At 36.0% G+C, this 18,786-nt stretch overlaps 1 protein-coding gene across 3 annotated transcripts in view; it reads left to right on the top strand.

The window, feature by feature from the left end:
• LOC113079301 (protein FAM172A-like) overlaps positions 1-18,786 on the top strand; it is a 164,173-nt gene that overhangs the window by 652 nt on the left and 144,735 nt on the right. For 2 of the 3 annotated variants that reach the window (XM_026251548.1, XM_026251561.1), the window contains exons 2-5: positions 585-720; positions 848-949; positions 4,826-4,926; positions 17,724-17,789. In XM_026251548.1, the coding sequence (XP_026107333.1) occupies positions 621-720; positions 848-949; positions 4,826-4,926; positions 17,724-17,789 (369 nt within the window). In that variant the 5' untranslated portion in view covers positions 585-620. The remainder of the gene's footprint in view (positions 1-584; positions 721-847; positions 950-4,825; positions 4,927-17,723; positions 17,790-18,786) is intronic. The other variant, XM_026251554.1, reaches the window with a different exon arrangement.

Below are 18,786 nucleotides of genomic sequence, written 5' to 3'. Positions count from 1 at the left end.
TCATCAAATTATTATCATTATTGATTATTTGCACTACTCAAAAGTACATGCTAATTAAATAATGTAGTTAATGCATTATTATATTTTTGATCAGTTGTCTGTCACAGAACAAGTGTACAATTCCCATACGTTATTATTGACACTATCAATATTATTGACACATCATTTAACTGATACATTCAAGCATACTATGTTTTATAATATGTCATAATCATGTTTTAATGCTTTGTGATTTCATTACAAAAGTTGTTTAAAAACTATATTTATTATTATTATTATTATTATGCTATTTTAATGATTTGTAACACCTCTTTTTTGTTTTGATTTGTAAGCAGTTTGACAATCAGTCTAATGTTGGAAATGTTTGAATATTACTGCTTTATAATTTGACTGTTTTATAGTTACTACATAATTTCTATAATGCATTTTATAGTTACTACGTAATTTCTATAATGCATGCTATGCATTCATAATAATGAATTTACAGGCAACGCACGTGTTTATTGATGGTGTTGTGGCAATAAAAGTCGTAGCATTAGAAGGCTTGTCGTTCAGTCATTTTTTATTTATTTATTCTTGATCAGGGCGACGTGCAGTAATATTTGTGTAGTGGTGTGTCCATGCCTGTCAGAGCCAGCATCTTCCTCTTCTGTTTAGTTCGGATAACTATGGCCCAGCTCTTGGCACAAGAAGAAAAAGAAAAAACTACTGCACTAAAAGGTAAACCCAGATTGTGTGTGAATACATGCATATGTATAAAAATGCAAATTCAATTGTGGATGGGTTTGTGTGCTTATTGCGTATTTATTTATTTATTTAATTGTTTGTATATCAATTTGTTTTCTAGATTTATTGTCCAGGATCGATTTAGACGAGCTGATGAAAAAAGACGAGCCTCCGCTGAACTTTCCTGAAACTCTGGATGGGTTTGAATACGCCTTCAACGAACGTAAGACCCTTTTGCTTGTCTTTACTCTAAACATTTTTAGACACAGTAAACAATTTCATTCTATGACATACATGCCAGCTACACCATCAAATAGCGTTTGGCCTTGTACTTTAATAGCATGATCTCGCACCATGTCTGTGTTTATGAAGGTTTGAATGCATTAGAATGTGCATTAAAGGTTTCATTGGTTATTGGCAGCAGGCTGTGATAGCGCTGTCTGTTTCAGAGTCTCTGGAGTCTGTGGCAGCTGAATGGACAAGTTGTGCATGCTATGGGCTGTCAGTGGCTTACTCAGCCTTGTGCTCTGTTTGACGGCTAGATTTGCATAACCTTGCTCCTCTCTCTAAAACACCTCCTGTTAGCATCTGCAATATCTTATATCAGTCTCCCAAAGAGTATCACTTTTATTCGATTTTATAAGAAAGTTTTACTTTGCAACTTCTTTTCTCACTCTCTGAGATGAATGTAAAATTGCTATTGAGCCCAAGTATAGTTCTGAACATTAACATTTAATTTAATGTAGGGTTTATGTCGATTTGCTCAAATAGAATACAGAATAGGGTCTAAAGTCATCCAGTGGGGTGCTGCACATTTAAAAAAATGTTTATTGTTAAACTAAACATTATATTAGTCAAATGCAGATTTGTGTCAATGCGTAAATATAGTTGTATAGTATAGTATAGTCCTTGATTTAGGTTATTTCTAGCAATAATCATTTAAATTGGATACATAAGTCAACTAATGGGTGCATAACCTTCATTGGTCAAAGTGAATATCATACAAGAGAAATAGCAATTGGGCATGTAAATATAGTTTAAAACCTTTGATTTGAGTGATGTAATAATTATTAAACAAACTTCCAAAATTGATTTTTTTAATAATTTTATTTTGATAATATTATTTTTGATAATTATTGTATATTAGATTCATGAGTAAATTTAAATAAGATTACTTCTACTTATGTTTTCATTCACTAGCGATAGTTTTGTGGTTATTGATAAACATTTACCATAACTTAAAGTAAAATATTAGTTTAATTTGAATAATTACATTTTAATAACTTTGGTAACAGGGTTTAAAAGAAAAGCTTAACAAATATTATGATTATATAATTATATAATTAACATTATGACATTATGATTTGAATTGTTGAAAACAGTTGAAAAGTCAAGACCAGAAAATAATAATTTTAAGGTGCTGATATGTCATTTGCTATGTAAAAAAAAACAAACAAAAAAAAAACACAGTGTACCCCATTTGTTGAAAATGCTTTTTATTTTTTGTGGGTCTTTTTTGGTTTCTGGGAGATCTAATGAGATAACCCCACAAGAAATATGTATGCATTTGAAATATATATATTTTTTACAAATCATGTGGCGTGATGACTTCATCCCAGTCTGCCTTCAGCTCATTCATTACTGGAAATCCAAGGTTATGTATACCTCATTAAGCTAAAAATTGAGAAAGCATGCTAATTATGCCAGGTTAAAGCAGGGAGAACAAGTTGAAGGGGGGTATTCCTCAGAGAGCCTGTGTTATGAAGAAGACGGAGCTGTTCTTCCACTGCATGTTGGTTTCATTACATCCCCTCTTCCTTCTGTTGGGCACTTCTGGTTGTAGTGTTTCTCTTCACCCCTTTGTGAATGCATAATTGATTTTTAAAGGTACTAGCGAACGCTACGTCTCCCTCTCTCTCGCTCTCTTTCCTTCCACTGACTCACTTTCTCTTGATACTCTCTCTTTCCCATCCTATCTCAAAGGAGCGGCCATGCTTTCAGAGTTCATTGTTGATATACGGCCTTTTAGCGTTACATGTTGTTGAACAGCTAACGATGAAAGCGTACAGTGTAATACTCTCCGAGTTAGCCATGTTGGATTTATCACCTGCTAACTGTGCAAAAAGTGCCGGAGCTTTGAGATGCGGGGAATGAAAGTGCTTATGCAATCTTTTATCATCAAAGCTGTTTTTCTTTTTATGGAGCCTTGCACTACGGTGATTGCAAAAGTATGATGATATTTTGGGTTAAGACGGTATGCTTTGAGTATTTTAACTAAACACATTGGCAATCAGAGAGGTCAATATTAGATTTAACACTAAAACAACAGTAAAAATAGATGGGCCTATCTTTCTTAATAAACCTTTCAGAAATGTTAGCAACCACTCTCTATATTTAGTATGTTATTCAGTGTTGTATTGTTTGGTGGAATAGAATTGTATTACTAGGAATGTTTGGTGCCCTCTAATTCCTTAAAAAAACTAAAAAAAAAAAAAAAAAAAACTAATTCCAATTATTTTCAATTGGTTTATTAGAATGACCTTTGAAGAATAATGTGACCGTGGAGATGCTGAAAATTCATTACTGGAATAAATTATGTTTTAAAAGAAATGAAAAAAGTAACAACATCCTTTTAAAATGTTAGAATATTTTACAATAATACTGTTTTACTGTATTTCTTTGATGGATGGATGGATAGGTAGATAGGTAGATGGATGGATGGATAGATAGATAAGTACGTACGGTACATACATACATGCAGCCTTGGTAAAAACAGCTTAGTTTTGCTTTCATTTAATTTGTTGTTTGATGTTTCTGAAATATAACCGAAATGGCAGAACTTATGGGTTTGGCACCGTGCTGGTCGTGCCAGTGCGACCACTCACAAAAATGAGTCGCACTGGCAATAAAAATGCTCGCAAAATGCAACCATTTGGTCGCAGTTTGGAGCCCTGTCATTCACTGCATACATGCCAGTCATTCAGCCTTTCCCCTGAAACACCATTAGTCCTAACTAAGCATGGGGTTGTTGTTTACCTCGTCCACCTCAGCAGCTTTTTAGCAGTATCAGTACTTGGCAAAAGCCAGGTCTCATTGTCCAGTCTTGGCAGAACAGTAGTATTCAAGTGGGTCACTTTGAATGAAGTCGGCTGGCCCGTATTCAAAAGGATGCTCATAGGAGGGAACAGTTGCAGTGTTCCAGCCACACTCACACACACGGACGCTCTCAGATCTCTGGTGGCTTGAGGTACAGTGGCGGAGAGACCGCTATTGCAGCACCAGCTGTCTGAGGAACGCCTGCCAGTTGTCCCAGAAGGCCAAAGTAAGGGGGACAGGAGAAGCATTAGCCGTTCGCAGGGCTTGTACCTGCCAGATGGGGGGAAGCCAGCCAAACGTATTTATTTGCATGAAGGGAAAAGATGGACATCAAGCAGGCCTGAGGTTCTGGACTGAAGGTCGCAGCGTGACACGTAGAATGACTTTTGGACTGCCCTCAAGGCCTCAAATACTAAGGCTTTCAGTCAATGCAGAAGTGTTTCATTGGATCCCAACTACCATTGAGAATAGGATTGGCTGAGCTTCTCAAACTGCAGGTGTGAAGTGGTTGATGAATGTGAAGGTAAAGAGTGATTCACTTGAGTTCAAGCCTGCCAATGTTGTGTCCTTGCTGTGAAAACAACATGGCTTTCGTGTGTGTGATGGCCAATGAAAGACATCTTACTTCTATGTTGTAAAACATTCTTTTCTTGTCGGCTCACAAAGGCTTTGGCTTCATGCCATCCCTCACACTCCACTTCAAGATACTCTGCACTAATATTGTCCTTAATATTCCCTTCATCTTAAATTGAAATAGAACTGAGGGAAAAATGTTATAGGGAGGTTATAGATCATACAATAGAGTATAGTCTCAAACCCAGGCAGGAGATGCCAATAGCAGAATAAATGTGGGCTGTCTTTTTTAATGAGTTAAAACTTTGTTTATGGAAGACCTCCTACACAAACCAAATGTAGCCATTCTTAAGCTTTTAAAGACACACTTTTTATGATTTGATTACAAAATTGTATAGTTGTGTATGATTTTTTTTTTTCTTTTCTGTAGATGGTCAGTTGAGACACAAACACACAGGAGAGCCGTTTGTCTTCAACTATAAAGAGGACCTGCATAGATGGAACCAGAAAAGATATGAAGCGTTGGGAGAGGTAATGTTGATCATTTATAAACATTTAGATCAGTTTGTGAAATTATATTATATATCACACACACACACACACACACACACACACACACACACACACACACACGCACACACACACACACACACACACACATATATAATATATTTATAATGTTACAAAATATATATATATATATATATATATATATATATATATATATATATATATAAATAATATATAAAAAAAATTATATATATATATATATATATATATATAAAACTTTTTCCATTGGAAACATTTAACATTTATTTTAAGTTAGAATAATATTTTGCATTATTATACACATGCTCGCACACATATATACAGTATATTTATTTGTTGATATTTGAGTAGGCTGTTGTTTGTGTGTTTTGAGTCACATTAATTTTCTAAATTTTTTAGGTGTGAACGTGGTCTTTCTGATACATTATAGACCCCTTCTTTTATCTTTTTTTGGTTGTGGTGTTTCGTTTGCTTGAGCTCTGTGCTCTGATTTACATTACTCTCACTGTTCACACATTCACGTTTTACCAAGCACTACTCCTTCCAAAGCACTTCCACTGTCGCGCTCCGGGGCTGTGTGCATGTTATAAGGTTTAAGAGTGTTGATTGTTCATAAGAGTATCACATCTTGGCTTACTAGACTGTGTGTGTACTTTTGTGTGCCTTTAGGAAAGTTTCTATTTCTGCTGTAACCTGCATGTGGCTTTGAAAGTTCAAATGCAGTTCACTGAGTCTTAAGTTGATTTGTTTACACATGCACTTAATTATCTTCATTCATTTACATCTGTATTCTTTGGCTTTATTTGTAGTGCATATTCGTTTGATGTTCAAAGGAAAGAGATTGACTCTTTTAAGGATTATCTGAGCATTTTAATTCTGCTCCAGGTATGATCTTATGAGAAATGGCCCTTTAAGAACAAAAAACACTTCTCCCCTATTCCCTAATATCACTGCATATCTGTTTATGTGGCTAAAACATAAAGCAAACGTTTTGTAGCAGAACAGTAGGCGACCAGATTTCATGAACTTCTCTTGAGTGAATTCATAATAGAGCATAAGTGAAAACAGGTTGGATATTGTGATATTGTTTTGAATATTAAAGGATTCAGATGAGCAGTTTTAGGTGTTTTTGGGATGTATGCAATATACAGTAGATGCATGTGAGATCAAATCACAGGTGTGGCACATGATATTAAAGTATGGTTTATGGTAGCCTGCATTCATTAAACAGGCTAGAAAGAAAATAGTAATACCTTATCGCTTACTTTATGTCTATAGGTAGCCTGCAAAAATAGATCTGAGGTACAAAACTTTGCCAGTGATGTTTATTGTTATTCGCTTTGGATTTCGAACCCTGGCACCGCAAGCTTGTGGAGTGCTGTCAGAATACATGCAATTTGTGCGTGCATTAGAAAATATAACATTCTGCAGTTTATTTACTAATCGACTGAGGTAATTTCACCATTTCAATCATGATACAGTAACCTAACCACCAGCATCAGCCACCTCTTCTTTTCATTGGAGACATGTGATGCAGCATTAAAAAGTCAGTGGTTGTCAGTGCTTCGTGCTTGTAATGATTTCTGCATCTTTCTCTTTAGTTTTAAATACATTCACATTGCCAACATGTTTTTTGCATTAGTGTGTGCCTCTATTTGATAACGTTAGGCATTGTTCAGTACACATTATTCGTCTTTTCTGCCGAAATACATATTTTTTTTCAATATTTGGCCAAATAATTTCGGTTGCTGAATATATGCAATGATTGATTATTTTGAGGATGCTTTTAGCTACCAGTGAGAATGTAGTACTCTCAGCTCTGTTAAACATACATCACCATATCTGAATCTATCCAAAAGAGTTTCTTTTTTTTCTTCTGCAGTCAGCACAGAATGTGACAAAAGTGTGTGAATTCAGTGGGGTTCTAACCAAAATGCATGCAGAGGCCAGATTCAGCTGAAAACTTGATTTCTTGCTCTGACTGTCTCCGTCTCGTGTCTGTGAATGCCGCTATTGGTGGTGTGTGTCCCTGTGTTCCAGCGTTCTCAGATTTGAGAGTGTGATTGTGGGCTACAGAAGTGGGCGAGAGTCTTTGTGAGACTGGAGGCAGCACAGATGTCCAATTTGCACTTCAGCCAGGCTTGAATGAGCTGCTGGACCACAGGTTTCTCTGACAGGTTCACAGGGAAAGAGAAAGCATCTTGACCCATAAGGTTTGATGATTTTTATTGACATGACGTTTATTGCCAAAGAAGCACAAAATAAGGAAAATATGTTTAGCAAAAAATGAAATGATAAATTAAATTACATTGACAAATTTATATCCATTTAAAATGTATATATTCTGTAAATATATATGGTAAAGTGTAGCAAATGTATAAGGGAGGACTGTGTCAGTGACTTGCCTTAGTGAGCTTTAGTGAGTTTTACATACAAATCCAGAAAGCAATATTACATTGGTCTTGTTGAAAAATATGAAACGAAGGCCAGATATCTTCAAAACAATGCAAGGAATCTCTGGCAAAGAGAACCCTGGCTTTCAAAGAAAACGATCAAGGAGCTTCCCCACAAAGTAATGCATTGAAGAAGTTGCCTCTCAAAAAAGTTGGTGAAATACAAGTAGTAGCATTTCATATTTTCCTGCAACCTTGATGGTTGAAGTGTGGTGCAATAATGCCTTAGTTTATTCAGTCCAATATAATTTTTTTTTTCCTATCAAGAATTTTCAGTTCATAGGAGACATTAGGCATAGCATAAATTATATAGGCAGGGGATAATGCAAGGGATAGTTCATCCAAAAATGAAAATTCAGTCACCATTCTCACCCTCGTGTTGTTATTTGTTTCTTCTGTGGAGCACCAAAGGAAGATATTTTGGGAACTTGCAGTCCAAACAGCATTGGACCTCATTCCCCTTTGAATGAAATATGTTAGTAGTAATGTATAATCCTTAAAATTCATATTGTTTATTATGCATCTTGGATTCATTCGTTCATTGGTCCATCATCTAATTAGGTGTAGAAATGATTTAAGAGTTTGTTCCAAACACTCTCTCTGGACATGCATTACCTGTTTATTACAGCTTGGTTTTAAACGCTCTACTGCAGTTTTCCAGCATCTTTGAATACAATCTGAGCATGCATAGATGCTGGAGCTGGAGGCAAACTGAAACTCAGGGTCATTCACTTTCACTTCATCATCTATTTGTATAACGTCTCTGCTGTTCTCCTCATCTCTCTTCACATCACGGTGGGATCATCATTAGGAGGTGTGTAGACACACACGCATGCAGAAGTGGGAGATCATTGGCTGGTTTGCATCACTGAACACTGACAAGGGGTTTGCCTTAGAGTGGTGTGTGTCTGTATCACCAATGCTATGTCCGAAACCGCTCCCTATCTACTATATAGTGCACTATATGGGGTGTCAGCCATTTTGTAGTGCTGTCCGAATTCTGAGTGAACTCCTTCATTCCCTACATTTGTGCACTACTTTTTACCCACAATTCATTCTGATTTCGAGTGTACAACCAATGTACACTCGCTGAAGCACTATTTCCCACAATCCAATGCGGAGTAGCGTCGAGCTGGAAGCGAGCGAGTTTGAATGAGAGATGACGTTTACATCTTTATTATTTCTGTTTTAACGTTTTTCCTACATTATATTAAAATATGTTATGTAGGCAATAACTAATTTTAATATTTGACTAATTTACTGAGGTGGCATCGTTGTTAACTTACAAAAATGATGATAATTTGGTGGATAATTTCAATGTTTTCGTTAATAACAGGTAGTGTATTCTGATGTAAAATTAAATTAACGGTCGCCTGTGTTTATTTTTGTTCTCAGTATTTTAATAGCATTTAATGATTATGAAAATAAAAGCATTAGAAAAAATAGTTATATGCCATCGATGAAACTGCATGTATGTATAACTGCAATATAAATTAATTCTGAGTATTATTGCCATTGGTATTATTTTCTAAAATTAGGTACATGTAATATAAAATTACATATGGCAATGTTTTTGCAACAGCTCCAAGTCTCACACGCAGTGTATAGGCTATGTCACTGTCCGAATCCGTTCACTTGTGAATGAGTGAGCCATTTCAGACACAGCACATGTTTTCTGGGGAGGAGGGGGATGACATGGGGGGGCTTCAGATGCTCTGTGTGCATCTAATTATTATACTTTATTTTTTTTATTGTATAGAAGCATTTCTTAATGTGTGTCTTTCCTATCATAGCATCAGGTGTCTGTTGCCTTTTTTTAAAGTGTGTCTCTCCCTCAATATATTCAATTGTTTTGTTTTGTTTTTTGTGTTTACCTGGCCATTTTGCTGACCTCCCTGCCAGTATAACGCTGTTTATGCATTCATACTTTGTGTCTGACGGCGTGTGAGTTTGTGTGTGGGTGGCAGGTACTGTGTGGGTCCATGTTGGTATGTTCGCAGTGGGCGGAGGGTCATGAACCTTACCTTACACACACACACACACGGAGAGAGAGAGAGAGTGTGTGTGTGTGTATGGAGTGCTGTACAGTAGGTGACTGTTCTCAGCACTAGGCGACACAGTGTGGGCTCGACTCCAGATGGGAGAGCATTAAACTGTTATTAAATGAGGATCTTTCTTTGCATCTGTGGAATGACAGACATACAGTATTCTAATGAAGAAGTGCTGCCCAGATGGCTTGATTTCATAGAAAATGTTGTTTTATACTGTTTGGCTTTATACTGTGTGAGTGTGAGAGAAACATTGACCCAGAGGGAGTTTTTTTAATTAATTTATTTTTTATTACTGTTATTTTTATTTATTTATTTATTTATTTATTTTTTACATTGAATTGAAAGGATATAGGACAGTGACGTACAATGAGTTTAAAAGGATTGGGAAGGGCTGGACTTTGGTGCATAACTTGTACTGCAACATTTGATCTAAAAATTAGTGAATCCTCATTATGTGAGGCAACGGAAATACCCACTATGTCCTGTACACACACACACACACACACACACACACACAATGCACAAGCCCATTGCTTCTTTAGAGTGACTGCAGGCCCATGCAACAGCACCAGTCATGCTTGTTTTGTTTTTATGTTAAGAACAGCTCCCCTATAAAAGTAAAGCAAAATGGCTATAAAATAAAATATCAATATTGGATGAAAAACTTAGAAATGTTGACCTTGAGAGCTAACTGAAGTAAACGTTGAAGTACTAAAATGACGTAAATAAAAATGAATTCAAGCTATATAATTTTTAAAAAACCTTTAAAAACTAATAAAAATGCCAAAAGCACTTTATAGACATTATATGTCATGGGTCTTATTATTCTCAAGTAAAGCATTTGGTAACACTTTACAATAAGGTTTCATTTGTTAATATCATCTGTATTAGTTAACATGAGCAATATTTATACAGCATTTATTCATCTCATAAGTTCATATTAAGTTCAAAACTTACATAATTTATTAACTTACATTTAATAAAATGTAAACTGTATTTGTTAAGATTAATGTACTGTGAACTAATGAATATTTTTATTAACTCACATTAACAACAATTAATAAATGCTTTAAAAATATATTATTAATTGTTAGTTTGTGTCAGTTAACTAATGTTAACAAATGGGAACTTATTGTAAAGTGTTACCAAGCATTTTTTTCTTAACTTGTTATTATACGATTATCATTAACTAATAAAATCACAGCTAAAACCAAGTATGAATCTTTTTTTTTTTTTTTTATAAACTTTTTCAGTGAAACTGGAAAATGTAGGGATGGGACACAATTTTAAATAACAGGGTTTTTAAAAAAAAAAAAAATGGGCATTACAAATCAGGACGAGCGGAACCTCCATTGTCAGAGAAATAATATCTTAAGACATCTTGATTTAAAAAATTAAACACAGTCAGCTTCAATCATTCACTTGAGTTATTTAGAAAAAAAAAGAAAAATAAATCAGGAATGTGCAAGAAAAAATAAAGAGTGTTTTTTTTTCAGATTTTAAATGCTTGTGAATGTTGCTTAATGTTGTCTTTAATGGATTGAATGACACAACAGACAGAAGAACCACACAGAAGCCTTATGGGAGTATCACATGAAGGGTGCCTGTTTTCTTCCTCTGAAAATAGCAAAAAGTTAAATATTAAAAATAGGAACAAGAAAATGGGAGTCCAACCGAGCTGTTTCGTTTCTCAACCCTCTCTTTTACTGAATCCGCATTCACATCTCCCTCTTTTCTCAACCTTGTCTTTGCATGTTTCTGTTTTTGGAATTTGACTTTTCTTCAAGTATTTTGTTTCTTTTTAATCCGTTGGTAATCCCCACTCTTCCCTGTGCTGTCACTCCATCAGTGTACCGTCCTCTCAGTCGCTTTCATTATCCAAACAGTGTTGAAGTAGCATTCATTCTGTCCTGACTGAGCAGCTCTAAAAAACCTGGTCGGTCGACTGACCTGAAGTCAGCATAGAGCGTCTAAGACAAACACGTCTTTCAGTATTGATTACCCTTCATTGTCTGGAGTCCAGTCGGCTCATTATTCGGGGTCAGAGCGGGACCACCTGATAAGCACCTGTCCTCATTTTTCAATTCCTCCTGGGATTCCTATCATGCTAAAGGTCAAAGGGTCATATGACGCTCCTCTTTATTTCCACGTGGAACACTAATGTCTCATCACCCAAGCGCTGAGGTCAGCCGGACGAGGGAGATTGAGCTGTAATTCCGCCATTGTGGGAGGTCTGTATATATTTTTTCTTTTTTTCTCTCGCTTTATCGCTTTCCCTGACTTACTCCGTTTATCAGGAGGCCCGCAGACCTCCTCCTCCTTGTTTAAAGAGGATGCTTGCCGCATGGGAGTTTACAAACAGATCAACTTTCTTAGACAACAGTGCACTTCATTAAGACCCTCAGCTGTGTGTGTCCACCTTATCGCTTGCCCACCCAGACGACATGCTTCGGTCAAGGCCACCGTGGCGTCTCTGGCTTACTCTCGTCTCTTTCTGCCTGTTCCTCCCACGCTCCCTCTTTTCTCAGCTGTGGCGTCGTGCGTGAACTGGCAGAGGACAGTGTCTGTGGGGGGATTAGCGTGACCCCTCTGCCGTCTCCTCGCCACCCCCCTGCAGATCTCCCTGCTAAGGCTCTTCCTTCCTCTCTGATCCTCCAGATCCTGGCTGCCACATCAGCAGTCCATAAACAGACCCCCTCCTGGAGCCTGAGCCTGGAGCCGACTCTGTGTGGTCACTCGTTGTGCTATCTGAGGCCCATATCATTGGCAGATGAGACATGGCTTCATTTATTTATCTTATATGAGAGACTCCAGCAGTGTGACATGTGGTTTAGTGTTTTGAAAGCTTAAAAGAAGATTGGATGGGATAGAATGGTGAAATTAGGCATTTAATGTCAGGCCTCTTAGAAACCCAATCCCAAATCTTACGTTCCCACTGATTCTATACACGGATCTTTGGAATTCTACATTCTTCAATAGTTTTAAAAGGATTATATTATAACGAATCAGATTTCACTGTACTATTAAATCATACTGTAAAACTCTACAGTAAGGATGGCCTACTGACCTGAGAGGGGTGTGAATTTTTTTATTCATCAAAGAATCCTGAAAACAAAAACGTCCACTGTATTTATCAGTGATTAATGTACAATTGATTTTTATAAGGGGTAAAAAAAAAAAAAAAGTGAAGGTTCAACATTTAATGAAAGATAAGTATCTTTCTATCAAACATAAGTGGATTCCTAAAAATAAAAACTTGATAAAAATAATAATACTAATAACATAAGTTTTAAAACTTGTGTTGGTAACTTTTTCAGTTTCCGCTACTGTAGGAAAAGCCAAGGGGCAAGAATTTAGTGAATGACAAGTGTTTTTTTTGTGTGCATTGTCTCCTGTGGAATTCTCTGGTTATGGATTCTGATCTACCGTTAGCTTAGTCCCTCCAAAATGTGTGTGTGTGTGTGTTTTATTTCATTCCAGTTCAAATAAAAATCCCTCATTCTGAGTCTTCAATTGTTGCATGCTTTACATGACAGCACTCCTCTCCAGCGGGTTTGTGATCAGCACCCTCATCACGTTTAGAGGGGGAGTCGAGGAGCACTTAGCATTCTTACCTGCAGGGCTTTCATTATCAGACTAATAAGACAATATTAATTATGCGACAGAACTGTGCTCTTCTCTAATTACAATGACAGGCGATTGTGCTCTCCTCTCCATGTCAACTGGTCTATAGGAGGGCAGCGAAGGCAAACACTAATATTCCATATGATTAATTTAGGATATTAACTGTGAGAATTGATTCCCTGTTTCTCGGTATGTTGGCCTGAGGGAACTCCCTCAGAGACCGCTAGTGACATGAAGATAGTTTGAAATGTTGAGTCTCAGAAACTTTGATTGCATCACCTGTGAGGGATGTATGAAGGAATGAAGTATATGAACCCGAAGTTCCCACCACTGAACATACGTTTGGTATGAATTCACTTCATGGGGTGTTCTGTGAGTCTGCGGGGCAAAAAGTTAAACCTGTGAAAATAATCTTGTCTGATTCTTGCGCAAATAATGAATGAACTATTCAAAGTTGTTTTGTGAAGAGAGAAAAATAGCCCAGAGCTGCTCGGGGATTGTTTTGGGGCATTTCTCAAGCTCTCAGTGATGCGTACAAACTCTGCAGGAGTTCTAGAAAAGTCATATTTCCTTGTCTCCTTTTTATAAGATATGATGCATTTGTAAATAATCACGAGATGCTTATTTCATAGATCATTATTTTGTGTATTAGGTGTAATAGAATATGCTAGCATGTTTTAATGTTCAAAAAGCACATACTTTTTTATAAACAGAGAGCAGAGGATACCATTTTTGTCAAAATAAATCCATATCTGAACTTGTGATCATAAGAAAGATTTTTATTGTTAGTCATAACATGGTTTTGTCACATCCATGACATGGCCAAATTATTATTATTTTTTATGTATTATTTTATTATCATTATAAACCACTTTAATTCTTGTTAGCAGGTCCTCTAACAAGTCTTCACCCCAATGGTAACCCCCAGAAACTCTTTTAAATACAAACATTAAAACACATGCAACATCGCCCAGTTTCATCATCTGGATAAAAAATGCATTAAAGAAAATTTTATTTCAAAATTGACTCTCTCTATTCAGCCCTGTTAAAAATATGATGGGAAGGGGGAAATCCTCTTCCTAATTACACAACTAAAAGCATTTATGCACTTTCAACTCAAATAAATTAAGTAAAGTGGTTGAAAATAATTGTGTTGGAACTTAATTAACTTAAAGTAAATTGAACAAGCGTTAAATCTTACTTTTGGTCTACTTAATTGAAACATATTCATTCAAAATGAGCCAAAATGCAGCTGTGTCAAGTCAGTTTAACACAATGCAATTGTTTAAATGAGAAACTTAATACAATGGTGGTAAAATAATTTTTTAATATACTTTCCGCTGCCTACAGTATATATGGAAGATCTATAATTCAGGGATATTGTTTTTCCAGCCGGTGATGCTAGCATGGACAGTCCACTCTCCATTGGCACATGATGATGGAACATGTTGCACCCATTCACACCTCTTATCTACAAGACCCCTCACCATCTTGTCGGACACACGTACTCAATCATCTGTGAGAGTGAACGGCTGCGGACCGTCTCGAACAGAACCCACGCACCCTTTCAAGACCCCCTCATTCTCTTCTCTCATATATCAAAGGAGAAGCACCTGAGGCACTGAAGCAATAATGTAGTATAAATGAAATTTCCTGCAAGGCTTATTGATGTCATTAAACACAAGCATATTGCACTTCAGAAGCGTTTTAGTCTTCATCAGAGAGCTTGACATTTAGTGAATTAGGTACTGTTGAGCTGCTTGTGTCTTCCTACCGTCATCGGCGTCGCCGCCTCCGCCACGGTCTGTAGAGAGATCTGTCATCTCATTTAGACCCGCTGACCGCTGACGAGCTCTAATATCCCTTTGCATTAGCTCATTTGAGCCTAATGTACTTTTGGTGTTTGTAATCAAATAAGCAATAGCTTAGGCTATGCCTTATGGCTTTAAATGAGAATGTACCCATTGCGAGTGCATTATTACTCTATCTAAAGATGTTTTATTTTTTTTTGCTCTGAAGTCATGATTGTGGGTATGAATTCATATGCACATTTGTTGTATTGCTTATCTGCATATGAAGTCACAGATCATAATTTCATAGTATTTTTTTAATCCTATTAATATATTAAAACTATATTAAAATATATTTGAACTAGTCTAAACCAGTAGTTCTCAAATGGTTTACTTCAGGACTTCAGATGGTACATTGAACATTTTTGTCGACCCTACACAGTACTGGAACTGTTCATTGCGTAAAAATGCATTAATAGAGAGTTTAAACTCGGAAGTGTATTGTCTCATGTTTGATAATTATTAGTTGAGAGGTGTTCAGATGTTGTTGCTTTTAGAAGCTTGCCTTTATAATTTATAATTTATAGTTAGTGTTTTTTTAATGTCCTTATATGTTTCATTTTTCTTCAGACAGTCATATTCTGCACAAAACAGAATACATCGAAAGAGCATGCTACCAATTTGTTACCATTTAAATTGTGTGTGTGTGTATGTGTATGTATGTATGTTTATATATATATATATATATATATATATATATATATATATATATATATACACACACATAACACACAAATAACACACACATGCTGAAATGAAATAACCTCTTATTTGTACTGGCATACACTTTTTACAAAATTAATTAATTGATTCGTTTATTTTATACTCTTTACAATTTTTGTTTTGTTTTGTTAGTATATTTTGTAAAGGCCGTACAAGAAAGTTAACACTTATGCTGGCCAAGGAAACTGATGTATTAATCTCAAACTAGCCAAAAATCACCGTTAAACAGCCTAACCAAAAATATCCATCAGTCTATCATTATAAGTGATCTCATATTCAATCTATTCTGAGTCATATTTTCTATTTCCTTGCCAAGTTTTGTTTATGGCATCTGTGCCATGTTACTTTCTGCAGATAGAAGCTCAAATTTTGACTTCAGCAATAAAAGATGTAAAAGGTTAATTGTTAGTGTATTTACCTAGCTAATTGTGTACAATTACAATTATATTAGTTACATCATCATTTGTATTTTCCATTATTTGTTTCCTTTCTTCCTGCGACTCTGTCCGAACAGACCTGTTAACGAGTTTTGGGTCTTGACCCACCAGTTGGTCTAGAGTCGACCATGCCCATCACACTGACTGACACCCAGCAGCTCAGTCTGACTGCAGATCAAGACCTCACACATTTTGTGACACCAGCACAGCTGACAGTCTCAGCCGTCAGACACAGATTCTGGCTCCACCACCTTCACGCCTCATTCCAGAGGGGCATCTGTTAGTTCCTCCACCCGGGTGGGCCGTAAAGTCCCCTCAGACTTGGCATAACAGGATGAGCGTGCCCTGAAAGATAAGCCACGTTTCATTGGGGCTGTTCTGCTGACTGTTTCCAAATCACAACCAACATTAAAACATCTCATCTTAATTAGCACATTTGCTATTCACCTCTTAGAGCACTGTCGTTTCAGCTGTTGCAGATCGTGAGCTAAAGCAAAACAAGAAAGAAACAATCAAAGTTGTTGATGTCACTGAACCATGAAGCTTTTGGGCCGAGGTGGAAATTGCACTGCAGGGATAAACATACCTTACTTAAACACGCTGTTTGTAGTCTAGATTTGTCCCGCTTTAGGCTGACAGCGCCTGTACACTCTGCTCTCTGTGCAGAACAAGTGAAATCCAGACAGTTCTAGTTATCTTATTCACTGTGGCTCTCAAGTGTGGAACTGCATGTACTTCGCATTTAATCAGAGTGTGATTGACTCTGATGATCAAACAAAATGTGCTTTGTATGATTATACTAAACAAATAAATCAGGCTACACAATGGATTTTTTCTTAGACTGATGATTAATTTCCACAGTTAATAATATCATATATATAGTTATCTATATATATATATATATATATATATATATATATATATATATATATATATATATATATATATATATAACTTTATGTACAATTATCACATTATTCTTTGTTATATCACCTTTGCATTAAAATATAAAAGAACTAGTAACACAGCAACTGAGTAACAGCAAATTAGAAATTATTCTGTCTTATGACCACTGTAATCGCTGTATTCTCTATATATTTTTCCCCTTTTTGGAAAGTCATTGTAGCGCTATCAAGCATGTCTTCTTTTGGTGTTGGAGCAAATGGAAATGCAAAAATTGATATTCGTTGTTCACCAAGTTATTATTATTATTAATTACACTATATTTTTTGTGAATAAAACAAAGATTAATGGGATATGATGTACAAAAAAATACTATCAGTTGTTCTTTTGATTTTGTCATTTTGCAGTTAATTCAGCCTGTTACCTTCCGGTTCTTTGTAATTGTGTGTGAAATTTGCTAGCAATTTTTGCGTTTTTTTTTTTTTTTTTTCAGTGTAGATTCTGTTCTCCATTTAGTTTACCCAACTATTATGACTTCAGCTTCTGAAGATCCTGGAAATATGAAAAGAGTCCATCCAATATTCTTTAGTAACTCACTTATATATAAAGTGACACTTATAAAGTGTTTTTTTCCAACCACAGTTAAAATATATTTTAATTTCAAACCAAATGCAAGTGCAGGTCATTTTTGCAAGTTAGTTTGAACACTTATAAGGATGCCTCTCTTGTCTCCTGTAGATCATTACAAAGTATGTTTATGAACTCCTGGAAAACAACTGCAACCTGAAGAAGGAGATCCTCCCAGTAAGTAATGTCTTTTTTCCCTCCTTAATATTTTAGATGCCCACCATTTGAATCTAAACAGAATTATAGTGAAAACGGATACAGTTGTCCTTGGCATCGTATAAGATTACAATGGTCTATATTGGGTGAAAACTAAGTTTAAGAATGATTTTCTTCAAAACTTCTCAACTCTCCAGGAGAAAATTACGTTTGTTCAAATTGTGTAAGGAGATTGTGTGTAAGGTGTGGTCACTGCATTGATATGAGCAGTAATGTTATGATTTCTAGTATGCTTTTTAAGAGGCATATCATTAAACTACACATCATTTTTGATAGCAGGTTTTTGCACTTGGTAGACATAGAATTTATGTCCTTTTAAAAGCACTGTAAACTCCTCTCCATAAATCACCCGAACAATGCTGGCACAGGCTTTTATGAGCAGTATTTACCAAATGATGTTCTTGGACTCTGTATTGTCTTTCAGAGAGTTTCATGGGCAAAGCTACCTGTGACCAACTGAATATAGTGCTTAATCCATTTATCAAAGTCCATTTTACACACAAAATGCATTGTGTTATTTTCAGACGTATGATTTTATGCACATCTTAGACTTTGCCACAAAACCCATCACCACACAGGAATCATCCAAGACGGATTTGATGCAGTGTAATGAAGTCATCAGACGCACTGTTTTCAGCATTGAGCGTCGTTCATTAGAAATGATTCCAGTCTCTGACAGCAATCAGCTGTTTCCGAGAGCGTCCTGCCTCACTTTAATAATACTAAATATAGTTGTTGACACACATAAGGGGATACAGAAGCTACACAAAAACACCTTTTCTAATGAATTCACAGCATTTTAGAATGAAGTGTGTGAACTCTTGTTTTGATGTGCATGAAGTATGTTCAATAATATAAGGGTGAAATTTCCTAACTGAAGATTTCATTTGCTGTTATCTTGTACCCCGCTGTAATTGGTGACTGGCATCTCCGTTTGATACTGACTGTAATGTTTCTA

Source organism: Carassius auratus, chromosome 5 (assembly GCF_003368295.1).
Source record: "Carassius auratus strain Wakin chromosome 5, ASM336829v1, whole genome shotgun sequence".
Taxonomy (NCBI): Eukaryota; Metazoa; Chordata; class Actinopteri; order Cypriniformes; family Cyprinidae; genus Carassius; species Carassius auratus.
This window is presented reverse-complemented; position numbering and strand designations above follow the sequence as displayed.